The sequence below is a fragment of the Polyodon spathula genome, chromosome 22, assembly GCF_017654505.1.
Source record: "Polyodon spathula isolate WHYD16114869_AA chromosome 22, ASM1765450v1, whole genome shotgun sequence".
Taxonomy (NCBI): Eukaryota; Metazoa; Chordata; class Actinopteri; order Acipenseriformes; family Polyodontidae; genus Polyodon; species Polyodon spathula.
In genome coordinates this window covers 12,755,020-12,778,524 of record NC_054555.1, presented here as the reverse complement: position 1 = coordinate 12,778,524, position 23,505 = coordinate 12,755,020, and the positions used below count along the sequence as shown (strand labels likewise).

The window sequence follows — 23,505 nt, the reverse complement described above, 5'->3', positions numbered from 1 at the left end:
CGTAGAGTTTGCCTTTTTGTTTCAGACTTCAATTACAGATTTCTTCATGACGGATCCTTTTTATTTAGGATGAATAGTATCATTTTGGAAGAGTTCTTTTTCAAAAAGTCTCAGCAAAAGCGAAGAACCTCTCCTTGCAATTATAAAGAAAGATATTTTGTTTTAAGTAAGGCTGAATTGGCGTACTTTGAGCATCGTCCTGGGGTAGGTGCAGTCTGGTCCGCTTGTGTTGCTGCAGACAGTGTAGACTACTCCATTGAAATGTATTAAATGTACTTACTATAATGACATGTGTAAAACAACTGTAAGGAAAGTTACCATGCAGTGTAGCTGTTAAACTGTACAGCTGTGGCAATGTAGATGTAATTCAAATGTTTAAAATGGCTCTTTTGTTTGATATATTTCTGATACTGGTAAAGACCTAAATCTGTGAGACTTGATTATTTAAAGGCTAATGTCATCTACAGTGCTAAAAAAAAAAAAAGAAAAATGATATTCATAATTTCTCATTCAATAAATGTCTATTTTGTGTACATATCTGTATTAATTACAGTATGGCTGTGTTCAAAGTTTGAATGGGTTTAATATGAATACTGAGGGTTCCATAATTCAGTCCTTAACCACTAATTTGTCAGAGCCAAATACAATATAAACCCTGGAACCCATTGTGCATAATTATATTTTTCTCTCTCTTGTACCCTATTGAGTCCTGTATAGTGTAAATTGAACAGTTTTCATACAGAGCTGTCAAGCTGTAGTCTAAGTAAATTGTTTTCTCATTTGAATGTCCTTAATGTTTACTGTACCTTATATATATATATATATATATCAACTCCTGCAATGCAATATGTATGTCTTTAGACCTTTGGTGCTGTGTAGGCATTTGGTTAAGTTTTAATATCTTAACATATAGATACTAAAATCTGCTTGCTCTGTGTATTGACTTGATTGATTGGTTTTGCTATTTATCATTTACAGTTAATATGAAACAAATTGTATATATGGGGCTTAATAATTTGTGTACTGTACAAAAAAAACAAAACAAAACAAAAAAAACATTTATTGCTGTACATAAGCTTTAGTTACTTTGAATCTGGTACCTACAAATTGTTCCTGAAAAATGTATCCAAATCTAAAGAAAATTGAAAAACATCTAAAACCTTTACAAAACCATATAAAACTTGATTCCTGTGTGTCTTGTCAGATTTAGACAGTAAGTTAAGCAAAATACATTTCTGTCAATAATTCCGTACAGTGCAGCATATCTTGACAATACAAAATCACCAGCAGTTTCTGATATAAAATGTCTAAAATGTGTTACACTCTTTAACCTTGAGAGAAAGTTTCATATTTGGTAAATATTACCATGTCATAGTATATTTTTTTAGTAGTTGCTTTATTATTTGTGGTTTTAAAAAACTTTCTAATTAGACTATTAAATGAGTTATTGAACTGTAGCTTAGAAAAGTTATAAAACAACAGCATGTGGAATTTGAAAATTGTACGAAGGTTTAAGGTTTCAACCAGTTAATGTATTTTTTAGTGTGATTCAATTATTAGAGGGAGTAGCATAACCTGACCTTTTAAGAAATACATTTGCCTGTCAATAAAATGAGTTGCCATTCAGTCAGTCTGATGTTCCGGTTTACCTCACACTGGTTTCATAGAAAAGACTTGATTCACCATAGTATTTAAACATATTTTATAATCCCACTATAATTACGTACAGCCAAATTATCCACAACTATTAAACACTCAATACTGCTGAATTTAGACATAATAAACTCAATGATACATGTTTCGACTTGAAGTCTTTCTCAACGTCTCAAAAAACATTTGTCTTTGAATTTATTAAGTTTTAAGTATTTCTTAAGGTACAACAGAGGAGTCTATACAAATGACAAGATAGTTAATGAAGAGTCATATAACAACATACATATCACTAACAGACACAAAGAAAGACTACTGTTTAGTTTACTAAAATTACAGTATTGTAGCAAAGACAACATTTTTTTTTGGCCAAACTACCTGGGATTTAGGAAATGTCATAATTACAATGTAGGATGCTATTATGAATCCTAGAGAAATGGAACAGTAAATATCAACTTCTGACTATTTTGTCAGCTTCTGGTTTTAGTAAACCATCTCTATTAAGGGTAATAGTCTAAAATGTTTACATTTTATTCAATTTGTGTTTTTCTGTATTTTTCGGGTAGACAGCATGTCTCTGTTACCCAAAAGGGTTGACTGCTTTGCCTTATGGTTCCACCTGCATATGAGACTGGGCATGCGCTCTGCACACGTAAATGTAAAAAATGTTGTTAGTTTGGCAGGGGTAGGGGTTAATAACCCCTCCCTGAAATCCAGGTGTGGAATGTGGGCAGTGTAAATTGGTTAATTGATTGATTGATCACCTGGTCACTTGCATAAAAGCTGAAGGCAGAGTGACCGTGTCAGTTCAACCAAGGAACTCGAGGTGATCAGATGCCTTTGTAGGGCCCTTGAGACACATCGTGATAGTCTGTCTAAACTTTTGTCTTCTATTTTGCTAACATAACATTTTATATAAAAATGCACTTTAATTCATTTTTCCTTTTATTTGACTCCTGTTTGCTCTCCTGGCCATCAGCTGTGCTGTCACTGTATAAGTAAAAATGGGGAGGCTTTATTGTAATCTGATGTGATCGCCAGAGTTGAGCATGAAGATTAAACAGAAGGGAATGTATACTGCATCTATTCATCAAAACAAAAATGAAGTCAGTATTTTAAAAGAGGTAATAATAATGTAAGAAAGATTGACTACACACACTGACTGGTACTAGTTGAGATTTTATATTCCTACTCAGGATCCCTGAGCTGCTTTCTCGGACACTTGATGATAGTGCTGGTTATAGTGCTGATCTCACCATTTAGTCTCAGGGGGGTTTGTTAAAGAAATCAACCCCCAGAAATCAAGGCCAGATTCACCACCCATATTCTATCTCTACCTGGGCTATGAGGATTTGGACCTGGCTAAGCATTGCTCTAAAAGAGCATTCTAACCTCATCTTTTTCTTTCAGAAAAAGCCAAATTTGAAAGGCGCCATTGATCTATCAAGAATCAAATGTGTGGAAATTGTAAGGAGTGACATCTTTATTCCATGCAACTTCAAATACCCTTTCCAGGTGAGTCTTGATATATATATATATATATTATATATCATAATATATATATATATACCATATATATATATATATATTATATGTCATTTGAACTTCTGATTTAATAGAGTCATGTTTGTTTCCAGGTTGTCCATGACAATTATTGCTTGTACGTGTTTGCTCCAGATAAAGATATTCGACAGAAATGGGTGTGCGCACTGAAGGAAGGTAAAAATACAATTTATATTTATACTGTTACATTTATAATCATGTGAAGCTTTTGGTGTTGTTTTTTGAGGAAGATAAAATAAAACCAGGTTTTCCCCAGCACTCGTTGCATGTGTTAAAATAACCCCTAATCCAATTTCTAACCTAATTTTTAACCCAAGATGGGAAAAAAAATAATCAGTATCTCGTTGAGCCCACAATACATCTTGGCCTATATTTTACAGTAATTTGTTAAGATTATCATTTACAAGAATGCTGTTTGAAAAAAGTTTTTGACGCTGATGTTGACAGTGCCAATGTGTGGGTGAGAATGATTACCACAGCCGTGGCTCAGATCTCTGCTTTTCAATATATCATTCAGTCATTTCTAGCTATCATAGTCAGGGGAGTATTTGTTATCACATTTTTGCAATTGGTTGCCAAGTCCTCTTAAGATCTCATTTGTAATGATAACATTGAGTCTATGTCAGATTGCACCATCAAAACTATAATCCCACACAATTTAGTCAGGAAAGCATGTGTGCACTTTTTTTCCTTAAATGTTTAACCATTATCAAAGAAATTCATGTCAAATATAGTGGTCAGCTTTATATAGTAGGATGTGTGCAGTGTAAGGTTATTTGTCTAATATTTATTCACATTGCTGTTTTCTATAAATATATACATCTGTGCGCATGTAGTCCCCATTTCCTATTAATATTGCAGTGCATCATAAAAAAAGAACAGCACTCTTATGAAGGTGTTAATCTTATGGCTTTTTTCATGAGTTACAAAAATGCAAATCTGTTGAAGTTTCGTAAATTAAACGGAATCTAACATCCCTCGTAAAAAATATAAGTGAAGAAGATTGTTTGGCTGATGCACTGACAAAATGTGTGTCTACTTTACATTGTAACATTTAAAAGCTTTTGAGTCAGTTTAGGTGGTGTTAGTTATTGGTAGGGCTGGAAGTTTTCAGTTTTAACCGATTGTAACAGGGCGATGTTACCTATGTGGGTCATCACTTAACAATAATAATAATAATAATAATAATAATAATAATGCAGACACAGAGCAGTGGGTGCTGACATGCCGCACTGGCGCGCAGATTTAAGTGCTGCCACTAGGGTACCAGCAATGGTAGCTGTAGTGTCAGATTTAATAAACAAAACAAAGCTAATAAATAAAAATTTGCAACACACGGCGAGTGCTAGCCTCACTAAAAGAGACATCCAGCTCCAGGAACCTACTACACTACGAAGCCCTCCCTTTACTGGTTGGGATCCACATCCCTGGCCTAAATTACTGTTGTTGCTCCTAAAGTCCTGTAGTAACTACTAACTCTCGTAGTCGTTGTCTTGTGGTGCGGATGCTCTCCTCCTCGATGTATGCAAAGCAAGCTTTCGATCAGCACCTGTCTTTGTAACCATGGCAGTGCAGTGACTCGTCTTGATCGCTGATGCTGAAATCATGTCACTCATTCACTACCTGTTCTACATAAAGAAAACGTCTTTCAGAAAGCGGGCACTGTGCAGAAATATTGCTACTGACCAATAGGCAATTCTTGTTTACAACAACTCTGCAATGTTGTAAGATTATTTTTGTTACTGTTTAGTACCAACAAATTAAGGACCAGTAATTATTTTAGAGTTAGGTTAACATTTAGATTTAAGGAAATTTAATAATTTGTGTAAAATAAAAGAATAAAACATCAGTATTACGACAAGTAAACTAATAATTATAATAAATAAAACATACTTCTCACCTAACGTTTCTGTATTCTTGTATGTATCAGTTCAACTACATTTAGAGTATATTTTGATCATTACAAAAAGTTTGACAAATAAAGGTGATTTACATTTCCCACATGGATATCCAAGAAATTTTCTTATGTACATTTTAATGAAACATTTACAAATAGTCTCTTTCCACAGTAATATGTGGCAATGTTGTTCATGCATTATCATCATATCATTTGGAATGTCTTTTAAAGAAACGAAGAACAACGACACTTTAGTTCCGAAGTACCATCCGAATTTCTGGGTGGACGGGAGATGGAGGTGCTGCTTCCAAACAGACAAACTGGCTGCAGGCTGCCTTGAGTACGACCCCAACCGGAACGGTTTGTTACCATATATAATTATCATAGCTTGTAGAATTCATCATGACTGCTCTATCTATACCAAGTCTATTTTTATGAATAAAATACTGGCTACTATTCTTGACACTGTTCTTCACTGTTAAAAGAACATCGTCTGGTCTGACTTTGAAGAAATCTGACTTTGAAATAACTCATTACTGCCCACCATGACAGTAAATTCAAATTCAGAGCTGACAGTATGATGAAAAATTTGACAACCATGACATATCAACATTATGTACAGAATAACCCAGAAATGGCAATAGCTTAATGAAACTTAATTTAAGACCTGGATGTCGTTAGGTAGGCAAACATCGTAAGTATATTAAAATCAGTGATTTACAATAACTTCTTCAAAAATGAAATTGTGACATTTACAGGTAGACTAATGTACATACACACGGACAACCCTCATATATCCACAGAATCTAAAAGACAAAAGCACAGTCACCTCCACTATATTCATATAACTCTTACTTGTGAATTGGGCCCACATACACCAGCCTATTTTGTGCACCAAGCTGTAGACAAGTGTTATGAAATGAGACCTGATAACTTCTATTTTACCATTTAAACACACACATTTTCAATGTAAAAGTAACATTTTTTCAGTTTTTAGTAAAATACAATGCTGTGTAGGATCTTTATCATTGCAACGTTTCTACCATTATAACTTTCATTTATGTGGGTGTTTTGTTTACCCCCATATTAACATCATGGAAAGGCACAGATATTTAAATGCCACCATTTTAAATGATTAAAAGCTATTTTTGTTGTCCAACAGCCTCCAAAAAGCCACTCCCTCCCACTCCAAAAGACACCAGGGTGAGTACTGCTCTCAAACTCAGATGATCTGTGACGTGTTGTAGGGTGTATTTTGTTGTATAACATTATGCTACTTGGTAGACGTTTGAGTGACTCAGTGGTACTGTAGTTAGTAGTTTCAGGGACTCAGGTATTCCTGATAAGCAAAGTGTATTCCATGCCTGGGATGACATCTGCACACAGGATAATATATACTGGGATGTTTGACAAATCTCTGTGTATGATTTAATTGATTTCTTATGTGATTAAAAATAAAACCTGCAAGTATAATAACAACCTGAATATCCAAGGCAACCAACTCTTACAGTTTACTTTAAAAGTAATTGATCTGTACATTCTTTTAAATATCCCTTTTTTATTATAATTATTTGTCTCTTAAGATGTATACTATTTTTCTTCATGTATTTTGGTAACAGTTGCTTTTGCACATTAAATCTACTTTAATAGTTTGAACGCTATTACTTGATGCAGTCTACCACATAAAGGTGTATTGGTGTTGATTAGGTTAATATACCATTCAAGGTGAAAAAACTGAACACAGCAGCTGCTTAGATTTATGTAGATTGCTGTTCTCCAGAGTGTAAGAAAGCAGCCGTCAACACCAACCCATTCTGCTGTTTCTTCACTTATTTCATTGGTCCATGCAGCACTACTACACAGTAAAAAAAAAACAAGTATTATTGAAAGCTTAATTTTGCAATTGTTTACCAGCAAATTTGGTTCTTCCTCATCTGTGTATCTTGCTACCTGTTTAGGTGATGATTTACCCACTAATGTTAAATTTGTAAGCTCTCTTGCTCTTTAAGACCGTCTGTTGATTGTTATTGCTGAAGGTGTGTGTACAGTATATACAATGTGTGTAATGATGATCATTCAGTTTTTACAACTCAGGAATCTAACCTGGAGTAAACATGCACAATAATAAAATACATGCCTGAAATATCAGTTATCTTCACTAATGTTTTCTGCTTGTTTACTGTCATTTTGTGTAGCATATTCTGTTGCAGCCATTACATCCTGGTTTATTTTTAAAACTTTCTTTTTAAAAGTTTAAAGCACCTGTGTGCTGGTTCGCAGAATCTGTACCCTCCTAGTGAATCTGGTACACCAGTGGAAGAATTAAACCCTCCCCCTGCAACACTCTTCCCCTAGTGGTTGTAAATGTTACCACAAAGAACACATGAAGTTCAATCCAATGGGGCCAGGGTGTTGCAGGGCGAGAAGTTGATAGTTACACTGAGTTTGCGATTACTGCAACAGAAAATTATATAGAAAGTGGATCTAAACAAGAATACATTACATTAGAAAAATAAGATAACTTTGAAATGTCACTGTTTGGTTTAAGGTGCATCTTAAATCACTTGCCATTTTTGTCTTGATTTTGAAAGATTTTACACTTCTTTTCTGATGAAATGTCACCTTGCTTGAGGTGCTTGCTTGACAACGCTAGACTTGACTGACATTGAGTTTTGTGTTTTGCAGAGGCTGTTTTCTAATCCAGGAGAGCTGGTGGTGGTTGCTCTTTATGATTTCATCCCCCAGAGTGCCCAGGATCTGATGTTGTGCAAACATGAGGAGTACATTATTACAGACCAGTCCGATCCAAACTGGTGGACTGCTCAAGATAAAAACGGGTAATTTTAAATTTCATGGGACTACTGTATAGAGAATAATCCTGTTTTAAAACCTATAAAAAATGACCAGATTTGGGTAAAATAACAGCCTCGTATAATAAAGTTTTAATTTCACAATATAAAGGACAGCAAAAAGTTGTGTCGGTGCAGCAGTTAAAGGTCCCCTTTCTGTCATTTTTTTAAATTCTCTATTAATTCTCTAGGCATGTTGTATGGACACCCCCCCCCCCCCCCCCCCCCCCCCATATCTGATAATCTGATAATCTGATATCCTCAATAATTTATTCTAAATAATGCTACCAAATTTTATGACAACTGAATAAGCGGTTCTCCAAATAGTGTATTGTGATTGTGCATGTTTTCATGTAATATTAAGCAAAGTGAGGCAGTTGTGGGGTACTGCTGCTTTAAAATGTGTTTTTTTTCTGATGTGGAGGATGTGGCTTGCCAGATTAGCACCTTCAAAATGACATAGTACTTCATTGCACTTAATGAAAAGATACATTCACTGTGTGTGTTGCAAATGGAGGGAGATCCTTTTACTTTACCAGCTCCACATGCCCTTCCTGACCCCGTTAGTGTGTATATAAAAGAGGATAAAAAAAGGTTGAATGACAGCTGAAACATCCAGTACATTTTTTCGTATTTTGAGTTGTTTTAAAATTACGAATGTACCTAAAACTCATTCAAAATGAGTTTTAGGTACATTTGTGGATTTGACTGCTATAGATGTCTTGATGCTGGTTTGTTAGGCTAATTCACAGTTTCTTTTGATTTGTAGATTTAATCAATTGGCAGATACGAGTATATTGAAATTAGATTATTAGAAATCAGAATTAGTTTCTGTTTAATTTTTTTTTTTTTTTTTTTAACCAAATTTACACAGGCTTGTTTTCCAGACAGTGTCAGTGGCAGTGTTTTGGTGAAGTGTTTTTTGTTAAAGCCATTTTAAGTTTAAACTGTGTGGTATAGTGGTGGTGAAGATGTAGGTGGAGAATTGCTATTCTTATCTGGTGGGAGGGAGTCTGGTGTTTGAATTGATAATGAGGGATGTGGGGAAATTTGTGCCTGACGTTTAAGCATTCCTTCAACTGGAAAAAAAAAAAACATTTGTGTTGGAGAAAGAAATTATCTTACCATTAATCGTACATCTAGTTTTTCTGTTCTGAAGCTTTCTAAACTTTCAGAAATTTCAGCAGATCATGATTTGTTTTAATAAGATTTTTTTTTTTTTGTATAGCAGTTTATTTTGAACTATCTAAACAACTTATTTTTTCAACAGAGACACGGGGTATATCCCAAGCAGCTACGTTATTGAGAAGTCACCTGACAATTTAGAGGCACACGAGTAAGTTAAATGTCATTTTATTTTTAGACGGCTGTTTGTAGCCATGAAAACTGCCACCTTCCAAAAAACACTGCATACCCCCAACCAATCCAACCCAAACGAAACAATTGCCTTTTGATTCTTTTATGTAGCATAAAAAAAAAAAAAATAATAAGCAAGATATCTACTGTAATTGTGCCCCAAACGGTTTACTTACTACCACATCTGGGTGGGACTTTTGTTTTTGACTACACTAAATATCTTGGCACCATAGCAGAAACCAATTTATTGGGGTTAAAATGACCGACCAAATCATACTGTGGTAGTAAACAGATTGGGGTAACATTGCTTCTGTGAGTCCTTTGGTTAATTAAAATCATTTGCATAAATTTGAAAAGGGCACTGTTGTCTCTTTAGTGATATCATGTGTGTTTACTGTGAAATGATTGTGAGCAAGGTAAAACATGTGTTTGGTTCCAGTAGCACTTGTGTCATATTTTCTATATGTGGGTCTACCACGATCCTGTCAAAATGTGGTTTTCAATGATATACCATAGGTCCAAATGGCGGTTCAGAAAAGAAAAAAAGACCATGTGTGAAACTACTCATTCAAAATGGTCATAGCATCACTATACCTACAGAGCATTATTATTGTTTTTGTTCAGCGATTTCCAGTTTACTAACAGACTGCCAAAAGGCTTTTCTTTTTAAGAAAATGTTTTTTTGAGGCTGTTCCTATGAAAAGAAAAAAGAAAATCTAAAATATTAAAACAAGAGATCATTTCTTACCTAGTGCCAAAAAATAATGTTCTGAGCTTTGGAGCAAGATAAGAAAATAGTCCTTGATTCAATATTATTTAAGAAATTACACCGTGTAACAAAATTTTTTCTCGCTACTCACTTCTAAATCTTTTGTAGTCATTTTTGTATTACTTTAGTATAAATACATGTTAATTTGGATTCATATGTTGTTTTTTTCTGACTTTATGTGAACGAAAAGACACACATTTGCCCGTTTTCCCATTGGAAATAGTGATATTTTGAAATATCTCTGTCCTGGTCACAAAAGCAGTTTGTGGGGAATAATAACCATTTTCTATACTTTTGAGGCATAAGCAATTAGGAAATGACACTTACTACCCAGGAACAAAAATTGTGTTACATAGTGTTATTATTCCATATTATAGAAAAAACTGTCTTGAAAGAATTTTTTATAATTGTGAAAACATGTTTGCCAGTGTGTCTTTCACAGAAGTTAAGGGGGCAGAAATTAAAGTTGAAAACCCCGAGTGCTCATTTTTGGAGGTTTAGAAATGTAGCTCTTAGGACTTTTTATAGAAGAAAAATTTACTAGTATGTTAGCCTGGTAAATAATGATCTAAACAGAAATGGAGACTTAAACTAAACATGCATATAGTAAAAGTTAATCTGATAAACATGTAAACTGATTAAGGCATTTGCTAAAAGGTTCGTCTGTTCCACTTTCACCTGACTGAGTTTCTTAACTGCACAGTTTACAGTGATGCTTGGTTTCACAGACCCTGATTAGCACTAATCTTGGACTATTCAATATTACTTTAGGTAAGGTAGTCTGAGGTGAATACTAACTGGGGTCTATGAAACCAGCTGTTAGTGTTGCAAGTTACGGCTATAGTGTATGCTGTCAGAAACTAATACATCTGGGTTTTTTTGTTTTTTTTTATTGTCATTCAGGTGGTACAACAAAAACATTACCAGAGCAAAAGCTGAACAACTGTTATTTAAGGAGGTATTGAAACTGAGTTAATATATTTTAGATTTGTTTTGTTTGTTTTTAAACGTAAAATACCTTCTGCCCTCTCCCCTTCCTCAGTTGTGTCGACCTTATTATGACATGTTTTTGAAAGATAATTAAAAAGAAGACTCCCAACAGGTAGATGTGCACACACACACATACAAACACACGCACACACACGCATACAAAACCAGGACAGGCAGCATGCTGCAGACACGAAACCACACTTGCAAAATATGAGGCTGCAAGATGCTAAGCTTCTAGATTTCAAGCACAAAAGCCACAGCTATGGTTGGGGATTTCCTGTCTTGGATATGTAGCTTCTTTTAAAATGTACTGTATGTGAGTTTATCAGTAGTATGATCATTTTAAATGTATCCAGGTCCTATGGTACGCTTTGCAAATAAGTGCTGAAGATACACATGAATAAAGTATAGAGTACATTTTCTATATTCTTTTAACAATGCTTGATACAGCAATTACTTTTTTTTCCGTAAGTCTGAGTTCAGTAACTGCTGTTTAGTTCTAGTCGCCTGCCATAGCAATATAAAAGATCTGCCGAAGTGTGTAGAAGATCCTGTGCACAACAAGAAGTGCCCAGCTATTTTGAGTCTAGTGAGTTTTTTTTTTTTGTTGTTGTTGTAGCTGGCAATAACATAACTGAGCAGTAGATGGCGCTGGAGCTTGCTATTAATATAAAGACTCTTTGGCTGCACTATGGTCAATGTGTCTATGGTAGCGAGAACTGAAGAGCAGCTCCTAAGCTCATTGTCAAAATACTTGAACATATCTCTAAAGGGAAATTTTAAAAAAATATGTATTTTGAGGCTACTTATTCCTAGATGTATCCCAAATCTGCAGTGCCCCGTTCATTAATTTCATAGACATCCTTGGTATTTGTTTAGCGCATTCTTTTCTTGTCCTTTGTGCAGTTTTCATTATATTAAAGCACATGTTTGGTGGTAATTATTTCAGTACATTCTTTGAAGAAACACTTATTGACCCTGATCTATATCTCACTATAGTATATATAAATGTGCTCTATTATTCTGTAGGACAAAGAAGGTGCTTTCATGGTGAGGGATTCCCGGCACGCTGGGCTGTACACAGTGTCTGTGTTCACTAAAGCACATGGGTATGTTTTCAAAGAAACGTCAAGAGCATTTCATGTACACATTATGTAACCGTATGGATTCTTTTTTTTAAATTGTCAAAGCTATCTTCCTTTGTCATACTATTTGTGGTGCCTCCTGTCTACACTTCCTCATTTCCATTTCTGTGTTTTAGTTCTAATGGCGAAAACAACCCCAGAGTAAAGCATTACCAGATCAGAGTGACCACGTGTGGGGAAACTAAGTTTTACTTGGCAGAAAAATATACCTTCAACTCCATTCCAGAGCTGATACATTACCACCAGCACAATGCAGCAGGTGAGCACCAATGACCAGGCTTACTGAACGTGCATCTTTAGAGAGGAAATGGACGGGTTTCTCAACTCATTTTAAATCATGTATGAGGAACAACCATCGTTAACGATTTGTGAAAATACTAGTGCTTCTTGGGTATGTTATCCTGTCTATAGAAGCAGTTCCTGAGAATAATCTCAATGTGAGTTATTTATAATAAGTCAATACATCATAATAATCTCTTATTATAACAGAAATCATGCACACAGTTTTGCAGTCCTCTTGCCCAAACTGAACAAGACGGCATCTCTTAAAACGACAAGAGACTGCCACAGAGACACAGGATGTATTAACTTATAATATATAGCAGACCCTTCTGTCAATGTGATATAGCCATCTGAATTGTCTTTGCATCAGGTATTTTGGCTTGTATCAGGTGAAAGTGATGTACAGCGTTCGAGCGAGGTAGCCACTAACATAACCCATTTCAGTGTGTCTGCAAGAAAGATGGGGAGGAGAATACCAACCTAATTCTCTGAGGCTTAATAGACAGTAAAGAGATAGATTGTGCTCACCGTAGCTCGCAGTTTCCACAGGAATGGAATAGAATTACTCAGAGCACGTGACACACTGTTCAGCAGAAGACATTTTACTTTTGAAGGTGAATGGCTTTGTTTTAAAGATGATAATAAATAATGAACATACATGTACAGCATGATTCAAACACTGTTTATTTGCACAGGACTCATAACAAGGCTGAGGCATGTGGTGTCGTCAGGGAGGGAGAAGGCCCCAATGACGGCTGGCTTCAGCTATGGTAAGCATATTCTTTTCATAAAAAGTCCAAAGGCCTCACACGTCAATATAATTTTAACTTTTTATTTTTATGTTGTTTTTCTTTATTATCCAGGGATGGAAACAAGACTCCTATTATATAGCAGTTTGACCCATTCCAGGTTTTAATAGGTGCTTGATTAGCCCCCAATGTATAGGTAACAAGTTCAGGTGATTCTTTTTAAACTCATAGTAAAACCAGGAATGGTTCTTATTTCCATCCCTGTTATCTATTTTAGTATAAAACTGAGCAGGGGTGCGAAATATTGACGCTTTAAAGAGCTACTTGGTATCGGTATGACATCACACTTAACTATTGAGTTCTTCATAAAATGTTCTTTCTATATAATTTTCTATTTTAATCATCACATCCTGTCAACCTAGTAAAGCAGTTTAAAACACGCCTGTGGCCTCAAAAGGGCTGTCAAGCATGTCTTCTCTTTAAGTTCAACTTGTAAACCATATTATAACCATAAAGCTGCAACACACCACATTCCTTTTAATGATTTAGTGAAACCCGAATTAACTTAACACAGCAATTACACAGCAGTAATTAATTTAGACATACAATATTGACAAGAAACCGCAAGGCTTTCATGTTGACATGCTTGTCATCTTTCATTGCTTAGTGCTTCAATGCTAAGTGCTTAGTGCTACTGAGACCTACATTAACTAGTGGCTCCTTATTCAAGGGGCCTCATTTACAAAAGACCACTAAACATGTTGGCCCATAATTGCAATTAGTGTGCCCATTCATGATTTCCATATTTCCTATTGCAATTTTATCTGTTGCGCGAAATAGTGGGCATATTATGGCGCACATTGATTTTATTGTGCCACACTATGGTAATCAGAATGAATATATGATTTGTATTGTAATTTATTTAAATTCTGAATAATTAGATGAGCTTTAGTCGCATCGTATTTAATAAAGGGCGAGAAACGTATCGATAATTAGTTTGTTTGGAAACCAGGCTTTAACCACTGATAAGCATACCATTTTTCTGGGCTGAAATCTATCTGGCATCATGAAGGCATTACTTGCATTAAAGTTTTCATATAGAGCTGTGAAAATTACCTGTAAATAACAGGTTATATTAAGCATGAATAAACATGAATGAATGTTATCATTTCTTAGATTTTATTTTATAGTTCATTACATTAGTACAAATAATAGAGTGGTTAAATAAAACACTGGACTAAAACAATCTCCTCCACTGGAATCTTTAACTCCTCTGCATGCAGTTTTTGTTTGATTTTAGGTCGATTTTGAAACCCTGGTCTTCAGTTATGTTATGTTATACTCCTAAATTACCATTTTAGAATTAAGTACCAGGATGCAGCAACAATATTCATCTTTAGTGTTGTCTTTGAAATACTAGAATAAAAAAATGTACTGTTGCAAAATGCTGTTTGATCTGACTGCAGTTGTACAGCTGTCTCTAAGTGGGTCTTTGTGAGCTGTGTGACACAGCTGAGCTGCAAGCAGAGGGCTCTGCATAGCTGTGCAAGCACAGTGGTTTCTGCAGGGTGGGAATTAAACACCTCAGTCACCCTATGGTTTCATAAAAATATATTAGGTGACTTTAAAAATGTTTTACTCAAAAGGGAAATTCACTTTTTTTTTTTTTTCTGTAGCTGTTCATAGGTCGTAGTCATACAGCTTCAACTTGTGTCAAATCTATTTTGAAATACTTATTAATTATATATATATATATATATATATATATATATATATATATATATATATATATATATATATAAAAGGCCTATAATCAGTATCAAATAATTATTATGAGTATTGGCTGTACAATTTGGATTTCTAAGAAAGGAGGGATACGTTTTATTATGAAAGTTGTTTCAGCGCTGCTTGTGTCTGCATTTTTATTGCCAGGTGTGTGGGAGATCGAGCCCTCTGAATTGAGTTTCATACAGGAGGTGGGAAGCGGCCAGTTTGGATTGGTTCACTTAGGCTTCTGGCGCAACGTCAATCACAAAGTGGCCATCAAGATGATACGGGAAGGAGCCATGTCAGAAGAGGATTTTAAAGAGGAAGCCCAAGTTATGACGTGAGTGCTTTTCTTATGGCTTATAATCAGTATTATCAGGAAGCTGTGATACTAGATATGTTCGTTAGAGGGAAGTATTGCTATCCAATTTCACGATAGCTGTTGTTTCTGAGGTTATGAAATATTTTTTTTATTGGATTCAGCATCATGTTCCCCGCTTATCATTGTGCAGTTTTTATATCTAATGAATTCTAAAACAATCCCAAACTCTGGGCCAGGACCAGAAGGTGGACTGCAGCAACAACTTGGTCTCTAGAAAAGAGATGGCTGATGCAGGTAAATAACAAGGAACCAGTAAAAGCTACAATGAAATGGGTTGCAATACAGAAAAGCACAGTATGATTGGACAGAGGAATGTTATTTTCAAATGAACACCCTAGTGTGCCAAGTGGGCATCAAATAACGTATCAGGAATTCTTGGTAAACCTCTGGTCCTGAAATAAGCTCATTTATAATTGACACCATGATTGTGAAGAGATAATAAAACGTGGTGAAGCTGAAGCTTGTAAAGCTGATTTCTTGCTTTTTAATAATTTTTGTCAGTGCATATATAATTTAAATTGCAATGTATTGATCATTACAGTTATATTTGAAGACTTTTCTGCAGCCTTTGTTTGCTTTTTTTTTTTTTTTTTTTGCTTCTTGGTTTTGAATAGTAGTGTTCTTAATTATTTCATAATTGTAAATTACCTGTCCAATATTCAGTTAGGAAAGTGGTTACTTAATGCAGCAGTATGAGACTGTCATATGAATTAGAGTAGAGGCTTTCGTTTGAAGCGATTCCAAAGGCATATAAAACAATATATACAATATAAAACTAGCAAGAAACTACTATGATTAATAGCTTATCTGCTTCTTCCTTTTTAGCTAAGCTATTTCTTACTATATTTATACTGTTTATACTACCGGAGAGAACAAATTGGATCTAGAATCAGTTGATATCTGAATATCATGGTAAAGACTTTGTTTAACTCTCTTTCTCTGAACAGTAAGCTGTCTCACCCCAAGTTGGTCCAGCTGTATGGTGTGTGCACCCAGCAAGCCCCCATGTGCCTGGTGTTTGAGTTCATGGAGTTCGGCTGCCTGTCTGACTTCCTACGGAGCCAGCGAGGCGGCTTCTCCAGGGAGACTCTGCTGGGCATGTGCTTGGATGTGTGCGAGGGGATGGTCTACCTGGAGAGCGCCAACTTCATTCACAGAGATCTGGTGATTCTAGATGCATATGACTTTGTACCGTTAATATGCCTTGTGTAGGGTGTCTTATCATTAAGGATGAAATAGAAATGGTGGAAATGACAAATGACTGCTTCCTAACACAATTTGTGAAGGCACCCACTAGAGGGGAGGCATGCCTTGATTTTAGTCTTTTCAAATAACGAAGATAGAATAACTAAAACAGAGGTCAGAGAACCACTGGCAAACTCAGACCACAACATGGTCTCATTTTTTAAATCCCCAAAAGAAATGACTAAAGCTAAGGTTTACAATTTTAGAAAAACAAACTATGAAGGTATGAAACAGAGACTAACAGAAGTAGATTGGAGTAAAATAGAGAAAACACCCACAGAAGAAGGATGGTTGTTCTTCAAAAATGTAGTACTAGAGGCACAAAACAATTATATCCCTAAAGTAGACAAATCTAAATGTAAAACTAAATTGCCAAAATGGTTTAATAGATCAATTAAAAAAAATATTCAGCGAAAAAAGGCACTTTACAGAGCATTAAAAAAGGACCAAAAAGAAAGTACGCAGAAAGAGTACACAGAACTGCAAACGCAAGTCAAAAAGGAAGTTAGAAAGGCCAAGAGAGAAATAGAAATAAACATTGCTAAGGGAGCTAAAACCAATTCCAAAATGTTTTTCCAATATTACAACAGCAAGAGAACATTCAAAGAGGAGATTAAATGTTTAAGAGATACAAATGGCAAAATCGTAGATGAAGAAAAAAAAATAGCAAATATGTTAAATGATTACTTTTCACAAGTTTTTACAAAGGAAGATACTGACAACATGCCCCACATGTCATCCAGTTCCTGTCCAGTTTTAAATAACTTTAGCATAACTGAGGCAGAAGTGTTAAAGGGACTAGGAGCTCTTAAAATAAACAAATCCCCTGGGCCGGATGAGATCCTCCCAGTAATACTCAAAGAAATGAAAGAAGTAATTTACAAACCGCTAACCAAGATCATGCAGCAGTCTCTTGACACAGGGGTGGTACCGACAGACTGGAAAATTGCAAACGTAATACCGATCCACAAAAAGGGAAACAAAACTGAACCAGGTAACTACAGACCAGTAAGCCTGACTTCTATTATATGCAAACTTATGGAAACTATAATAAGATCCAAAATGGAAAATTACCTATATGGTAACAGGGTACTGGGAGACAGTCAACATGGTTTTAGGAAAGGGAGATCGTGCCTAACTAACTTGCTTGATTTTTTTGAGGATGCAACATCCATAATGGATAATTGCAAAGCATATGACATGGTTTATTTAGATTTCCAGAAAGCTTTTGACAAAGTCCCGCACAAAAGATTAATTCTCAAACTGAACGCAGTTGGGATTCAAGGAAACACATGTACATGGATTAGGGAGTGGTTAACATGTAGAAAACAGAAAGTACTGATTAGAGGAAAAACCTCAGAATGGAGTGTGGTAACCAGCGGTGTACCACAGGGATCAGTATTAGGTCCTCTGCTATTCCTAATCTACATTAATGATTTAGATTCTGGTATAGTAAGCAAACTTGTTAAATTTGCAGACGACACAAAAGTAGGAGGAGTGGCAAACACTGTTGCAGCAGCAAAGGTCATTCAAAATGATCTAGACAAGATTCAGAACTGGGCAGACACATGGCAAATGACATTTAATAAAGAAAAGTGTAAGGTACTGCACGCAGGAAATAAAAATGTACATTATAAATATCATATGGGAGATATTGAAATTGGAGAAGGAATCTATGAAAAAGACCTAGGAGTTTTTGTTGACTCAGAAATGTCTTCATCTAGACAATGTGGGGAAGCTATAAAAAAGGCTAACAAGATGCTCGGATACATTGTGAAAAGTGTTGAATTTAAATCAAGGGAAGTAATGTTAAAACTGTACAATGCACTAGTAAGACCTCATCTTGAATATTGTGTTCAGTTCTGGTCACCTCGCTATAAAAAAGATATTGCTGCTCTAGAAAGAGTGCAAAGAAGAGCGACCAGAATTATTCCGGGCTTAAAAGGCATGTCATATGCAGACAGGCTAAAAGAATTGAATCTGTTCAGTCTTGAACAAAGAAGACTACGTGGCGACCTAATTCAAGCATTCAAAATTCTAAAAGGTATTGACAGTGTCGACCCAAGGGACTTTTTCAGCCTGAAAAAAGAAACAAGGACCAGGGGTCACAAATGGAGTTTAGAAAAAGGGGCATTCAGAACAGAAAATAGGAGACACTTTTTTACACAGAGAATTGTGAGGGTCTGGAATCAACTCCCCAGTAATGTTGTTGAAGCTGACACCCTGGGATCCTTCAAGAAGCTGCTTGATGAGATTTTGGGATCAATAAGCTACTAACAACCAAACGAGCAAGATGGGCCGAATGGCCTCCTCTTGTTTGTAAACTTTCTTATGTTCTTATGTTCTTATGTATCTTATGCTGTTTCTGGAATGATGTCCTGTATGACAAGGTTTAACTTATTATAAATCACAAACACCAGACTATACCTAAAGAGTTTAATTTATTTATTAATTTTAACAGTGGAAACGTTTACACAAGATAAGATGTAATGGAATTTTGACAAATGCTTAATGTTGATAATTTAACTTCTCATATGTGATTTATAATGTATACCAGTTCCCAACAGATGACAAATCTAACAGTCTGAAAGAATGGCCAATTTAAACTCTTGCTGCTCCTTAGTCAGAGGAATATAAGGGTTACCAAGTTTGCCTGTGCTTCTGTATACCTGCATTGCCACTGAATATCATCTGGTAAAGTTTCTTCACTGGTTAGTTAATCAATATGTATTGACTGACTTGCAGGCTGCAAGAAATTGTTTGGTAGGAGAGAATCAAACGGTGAAGGTGTCAGACTTTGGGATGACTAGGTAAGTGACTTTAAACGTTACCCTTTATTTAGAAAATGATTGTAACCATCTAGACTGTGTATTGATTATTTCTGTTATTATTATGTTGCATGCTGCACAAAACTGTCTTATTATTATTTATTATTATTATTATTATTATTATTATTATTATTATTATTATTATTTTATGTTTTACAAAAGTGTAAAATAAACAATACAAAGAAGTTTCTCATTTGTTACCTCATGAGCATACTGGAGCATAATGACTTTCTTGCAATTCCCACAGACTTTACTTTCTTTTGGACTCTGAAGTGCATGTAACCTCCTACCACACTGTAGATTCACTCCCTATGCATCATCTATTTGAACCATTACTAAAGTTTGAAGCCTCTTTTTCATGAACATAGGACCGAGCTAACTTAGGGGCCACATGTGCACCCCTCAAACACCCTTGAGGGCTGCATGCACCATACAGCTTGGCTATAAAGTTTCATTCTTGGAGTTACAGTATATTTGCTTTTGTAATAACCAGTTCTTGTAATTGTATTAATGGCCAAATATGTTTAATTACCTCAATACTGTAATTAGCAGTTCTGACCTGATATGCCCACTTGTTGTTTAAAACAAACGTTGCTTCCATGCATTATCTAAACAAGCTTCCCTATATGGTGGGCTTACATTTATGGGGGTGCTGAAGTGGTTCACCCCTGACAGGGCTTTATGTGGTGTCAGGTGGGAACCTAATACTTGTTGCACTTGGAGTGAATCTGCAGTGATGTGGCAGGGTAAATGGGCATCGTCCAATTCAAAGTCTGAAAAACTATTTTTGTAAGGTTTGTCCTGGATGATCAATATACCTGCTCCCTTGGCTCGAAGTTCCCAGTGAAGTGGTCTGCGCCTGAGGTCATCCATTATTCCAAATTCAGCAGCAAGTCTGATGTCTGGTCCTTTGGTACGGAACGATTTCTATTGCATTTAAAATAATGAAGCATGTGGGTATTATGCTATTATACTTCTATGCGGGTGCACCATTACTATTCTAATAACATCCTGTGTATTGGAATGTACCTTTTGTCATGTTCAAGTACCTTGACTGACCACAAGACCCAGAGAGTCTTGTCAATAAACAAGACTACTACAAAGAAATGCCATGTGAAAAAATAAAGCGCATGCAATTGGAATAAATAATAATACTACACAGTGGGGAAAGCAGTAGGGAGTGAAGTATATTATCACAGATAGATGTCTTCATTGCAGAGTTGCAGCTGTATTGTTTACTTCATTGCGCTTTAGGGTCTCTTACTAGCCAATCACCTGATGAATCCTATGCTTAGGTTATTGGGAATCAGGTCTTGGTGGAAGAGTGTTGTTGGATTTGTATGAACATTTCTAGTGAAAGTTGAGAGTGACATTGCATTTTTTTCAGGCGTTCTCATGTGGGAAGTGTACAATGAGGGTAAAATGCCTTATGAGAACCAAACAAATGGAGAAGTGGTGGAGGCCATCTCATCAGGGCTCAGACTGCTCAAACCCAAACTGGCATCAAATTTAATTTACCAGCTGATGGAGTGGAGCTGGAAAGAGGTCAGTGCAAAAGGAACGCAAAAGCGGGACAAACTTGGTTTCAAATCCTGTATACAAAGGATTGCCATAGTGGCTCTGGGTATATCCACACATTGTGGCTTATATAGCCGAAGTACAGCGCTGATATTTGGTACTGGCAAAAAAATCAAGCCATTGGGAACATAATGATGAAATAAAACCTAATTTCACTATGGGGTGCTGTTGAATCCCATATTACTGCATGGTCAATGACCTCACAGAGCTGAACCTAACACAGGGGTGCATATTTGATACTTCATAGTATCAGTAGACATGTGTAAAATAAAAATGTAATTCCTTAGCAACCATAGATGACAGTTTCTCATTGGATCTAGACTACCCACATGACCCACCCACACTCATCCACATACACAGGAGAGAAGGTTTGTCTCATGTGGGAAGTTTAAGTACCAACATTCTGCACTCTACATTGGTCCACCACATGTGTGGATATAACCCTGAGCAAAGCAACTTTATACCAGCCCTGTTTATATTAACACCAAATGTGTGACTCTGAAAATCAGGCAAAACTGTTCTAATGTGATCCTCATACAGCAGAGCAGAATTGAAACTGACATGGTCTTTTCCAGGGTAAGAAAAGAACAAAACAATTTACTATTAAAATATTGGTAAACACAACCAAAAAAGTAAAGCAGGTTTGACAAAATGTATACAATCTTTCATCCAGAAGTATAAAACACTCAGTGGTAGGATATGAAAGGACAGTAGTACAACTCTTTCACAAACATTTGGGCTTGAAGTCTATATCACTTTCTTTTGACAATTGGAGCCAGCTTTACAAAGGTCTTTACAGAAAAATGCAATTTGCACATTTTCTTATGAAAGTAAAATAAGAACATAAGAATAGCATAAGAAAGTTTACAAAAGGCCATTTGGCCCTTCTTTTTTGAGTCAACATAAACTCTTATGTCTTTTTCATAGATTCCTTCTTTAATTTCAGTACCTCCCATATGGAATTTATAATGCACAAATAAAACTGCTTGTATATCTAATAGTAACAAACAATCTGGAAGGCTGATGAAAGTATTTGTAGCATCAGCAGTTTTATTTTACATTCATAAACAAAATGGTGTAAATTGCAGTTGGGCTGGATAAATCTGACCCTTATTGTCAAACCAGCGTGTTTTTGGAGAATGAAAATGGCTTTGAGACTAGATTGGAAAATGTGGACAGAGTTTGAATCCTCAAGCAGGGTATTCCTTAGTTTAGGTGTATTGGATGCTACAGGCCTCGTCTCCATGACAATGTCCATTTACAGCTTTATAGGCAAACAACAAAAGCACACTGTTTTTTTTCAATTGCACTGGCTACCAAGCTTGGGAGGCCATCGCTGACAGCGGTGATTTCCTTTTGTTCTTTATTTCTTGATAATATTTCTGCATTTCTTGACAATTTTTATTAATTAGAACTAGCATGAGTACAGTTTACAGGGCCACACAAAACCTTACTGAGTGTTTTGTTGAGGACTGCTTTTTAAAGCCTGTTTTGATTAAAAATAAAATAAAAAGTTGACAGGGTTAAGCTTATTTTTCTAAGCATGCTTAAAAAATATCCTTCTTAAATGGAATGAGAGAAATTCGACTTTATTGATGCAAAGTCTAATTTAAGCGATTTTCTTTCTTCTCCAGAGACCAGAAGATAGACCATCCTTTACACTTCTCTTCCACGAGCTTGCAGAACTGGCTGAACTTTGAGATGAATGCTGTGTAAAAGTGAAAGTCCTTTTTACAGTAGGCGTCCAAAGCAGCGTGGCATCGTTGATACAATCCCCATGTCCTGATTTAAAGTCACCCATTTTGCTCACTTATCAACTCTCTCTGCATTTATTGCATTACTGAACGTGTGGAAAAGAAAAAAAATAATCAAGTGCAAATTTGTCTGTCTTTGCCGGGGATTCCACAAACAGCGTTGCATTGACTCTAGGTACCTGCAGGTTAGGAAGGCAAAATCAGCAGAGACTATTTCACCTCACTGAGCTACAGCGGCCCCTACTGGCTCAGCCCGGTGAGCTCAAAACAGACGCCTGCAGGGCTGGCCTTTGTCATTCAGGGGCTGGTAGCTCACTGACATCCTCTGTGGAGCTCCTGGGTGTAAAGAGACAATTCATTGACTGGTGGGATTGGAAAACACCCACTGACCTTCAATTCTCCTAAGCTTTTGTGGGGCTAGCTACAGTAAGGGAATATACTTGGACATTCTAAATTTGTGGGTTTGAAACATGAATTTGAAGATTTCTAATGCAGAACTAATAATATATTTATGAACTTTTTTCATCCCTTACTACTCTCTGGTAGATCATTAGGGACATGGACATAAAGCTAACAAACAGTTCACCAATTTGAAAGTCACTGACTTTGTTTCTTTTTATACACATTGCATTAATAATAATAATAATAATAATAATAATAATAATAATAATAATAATAATAATAATAATAATAATAATGAC

The 23,505-nt window shown here is 35.7% G+C and overlaps 1 protein-coding gene across 1 annotated transcript; it reads left to right on the top strand.

Moving 5' to 3' along the window:
• itk (IL2 inducible T cell kinase) lies at window positions 1-23,433 on the top strand. The gene is made up of 17 exons (XM_041222776.1): window positions 1-204; window positions 3,061-3,165; window positions 3,288-3,369; window positions 5,342-5,470; window positions 6,273-6,313; window positions 7,796-7,947; window positions 9,230-9,295; window positions 10,988-11,042; window positions 12,104-12,183; window positions 12,336-12,478; window positions 13,197-13,271; window positions 15,183-15,357; window positions 16,347-16,563; window positions 19,390-19,454; window positions 20,267-20,385; window positions 20,860-21,017; window positions 22,685-23,433. The coding sequence occupies exons 1-17, from the start codon at window positions 70-72 to the stop codon at window positions 22,748-22,750; spliced, it is 1,863 nt and encodes a 620-aa protein (XP_041078710.1). The 5' UTR covers window positions 1-69; the 3' UTR covers window positions 22,751-23,433.
• Window positions 23,434-23,505: the final 72 nt, after the last annotated feature.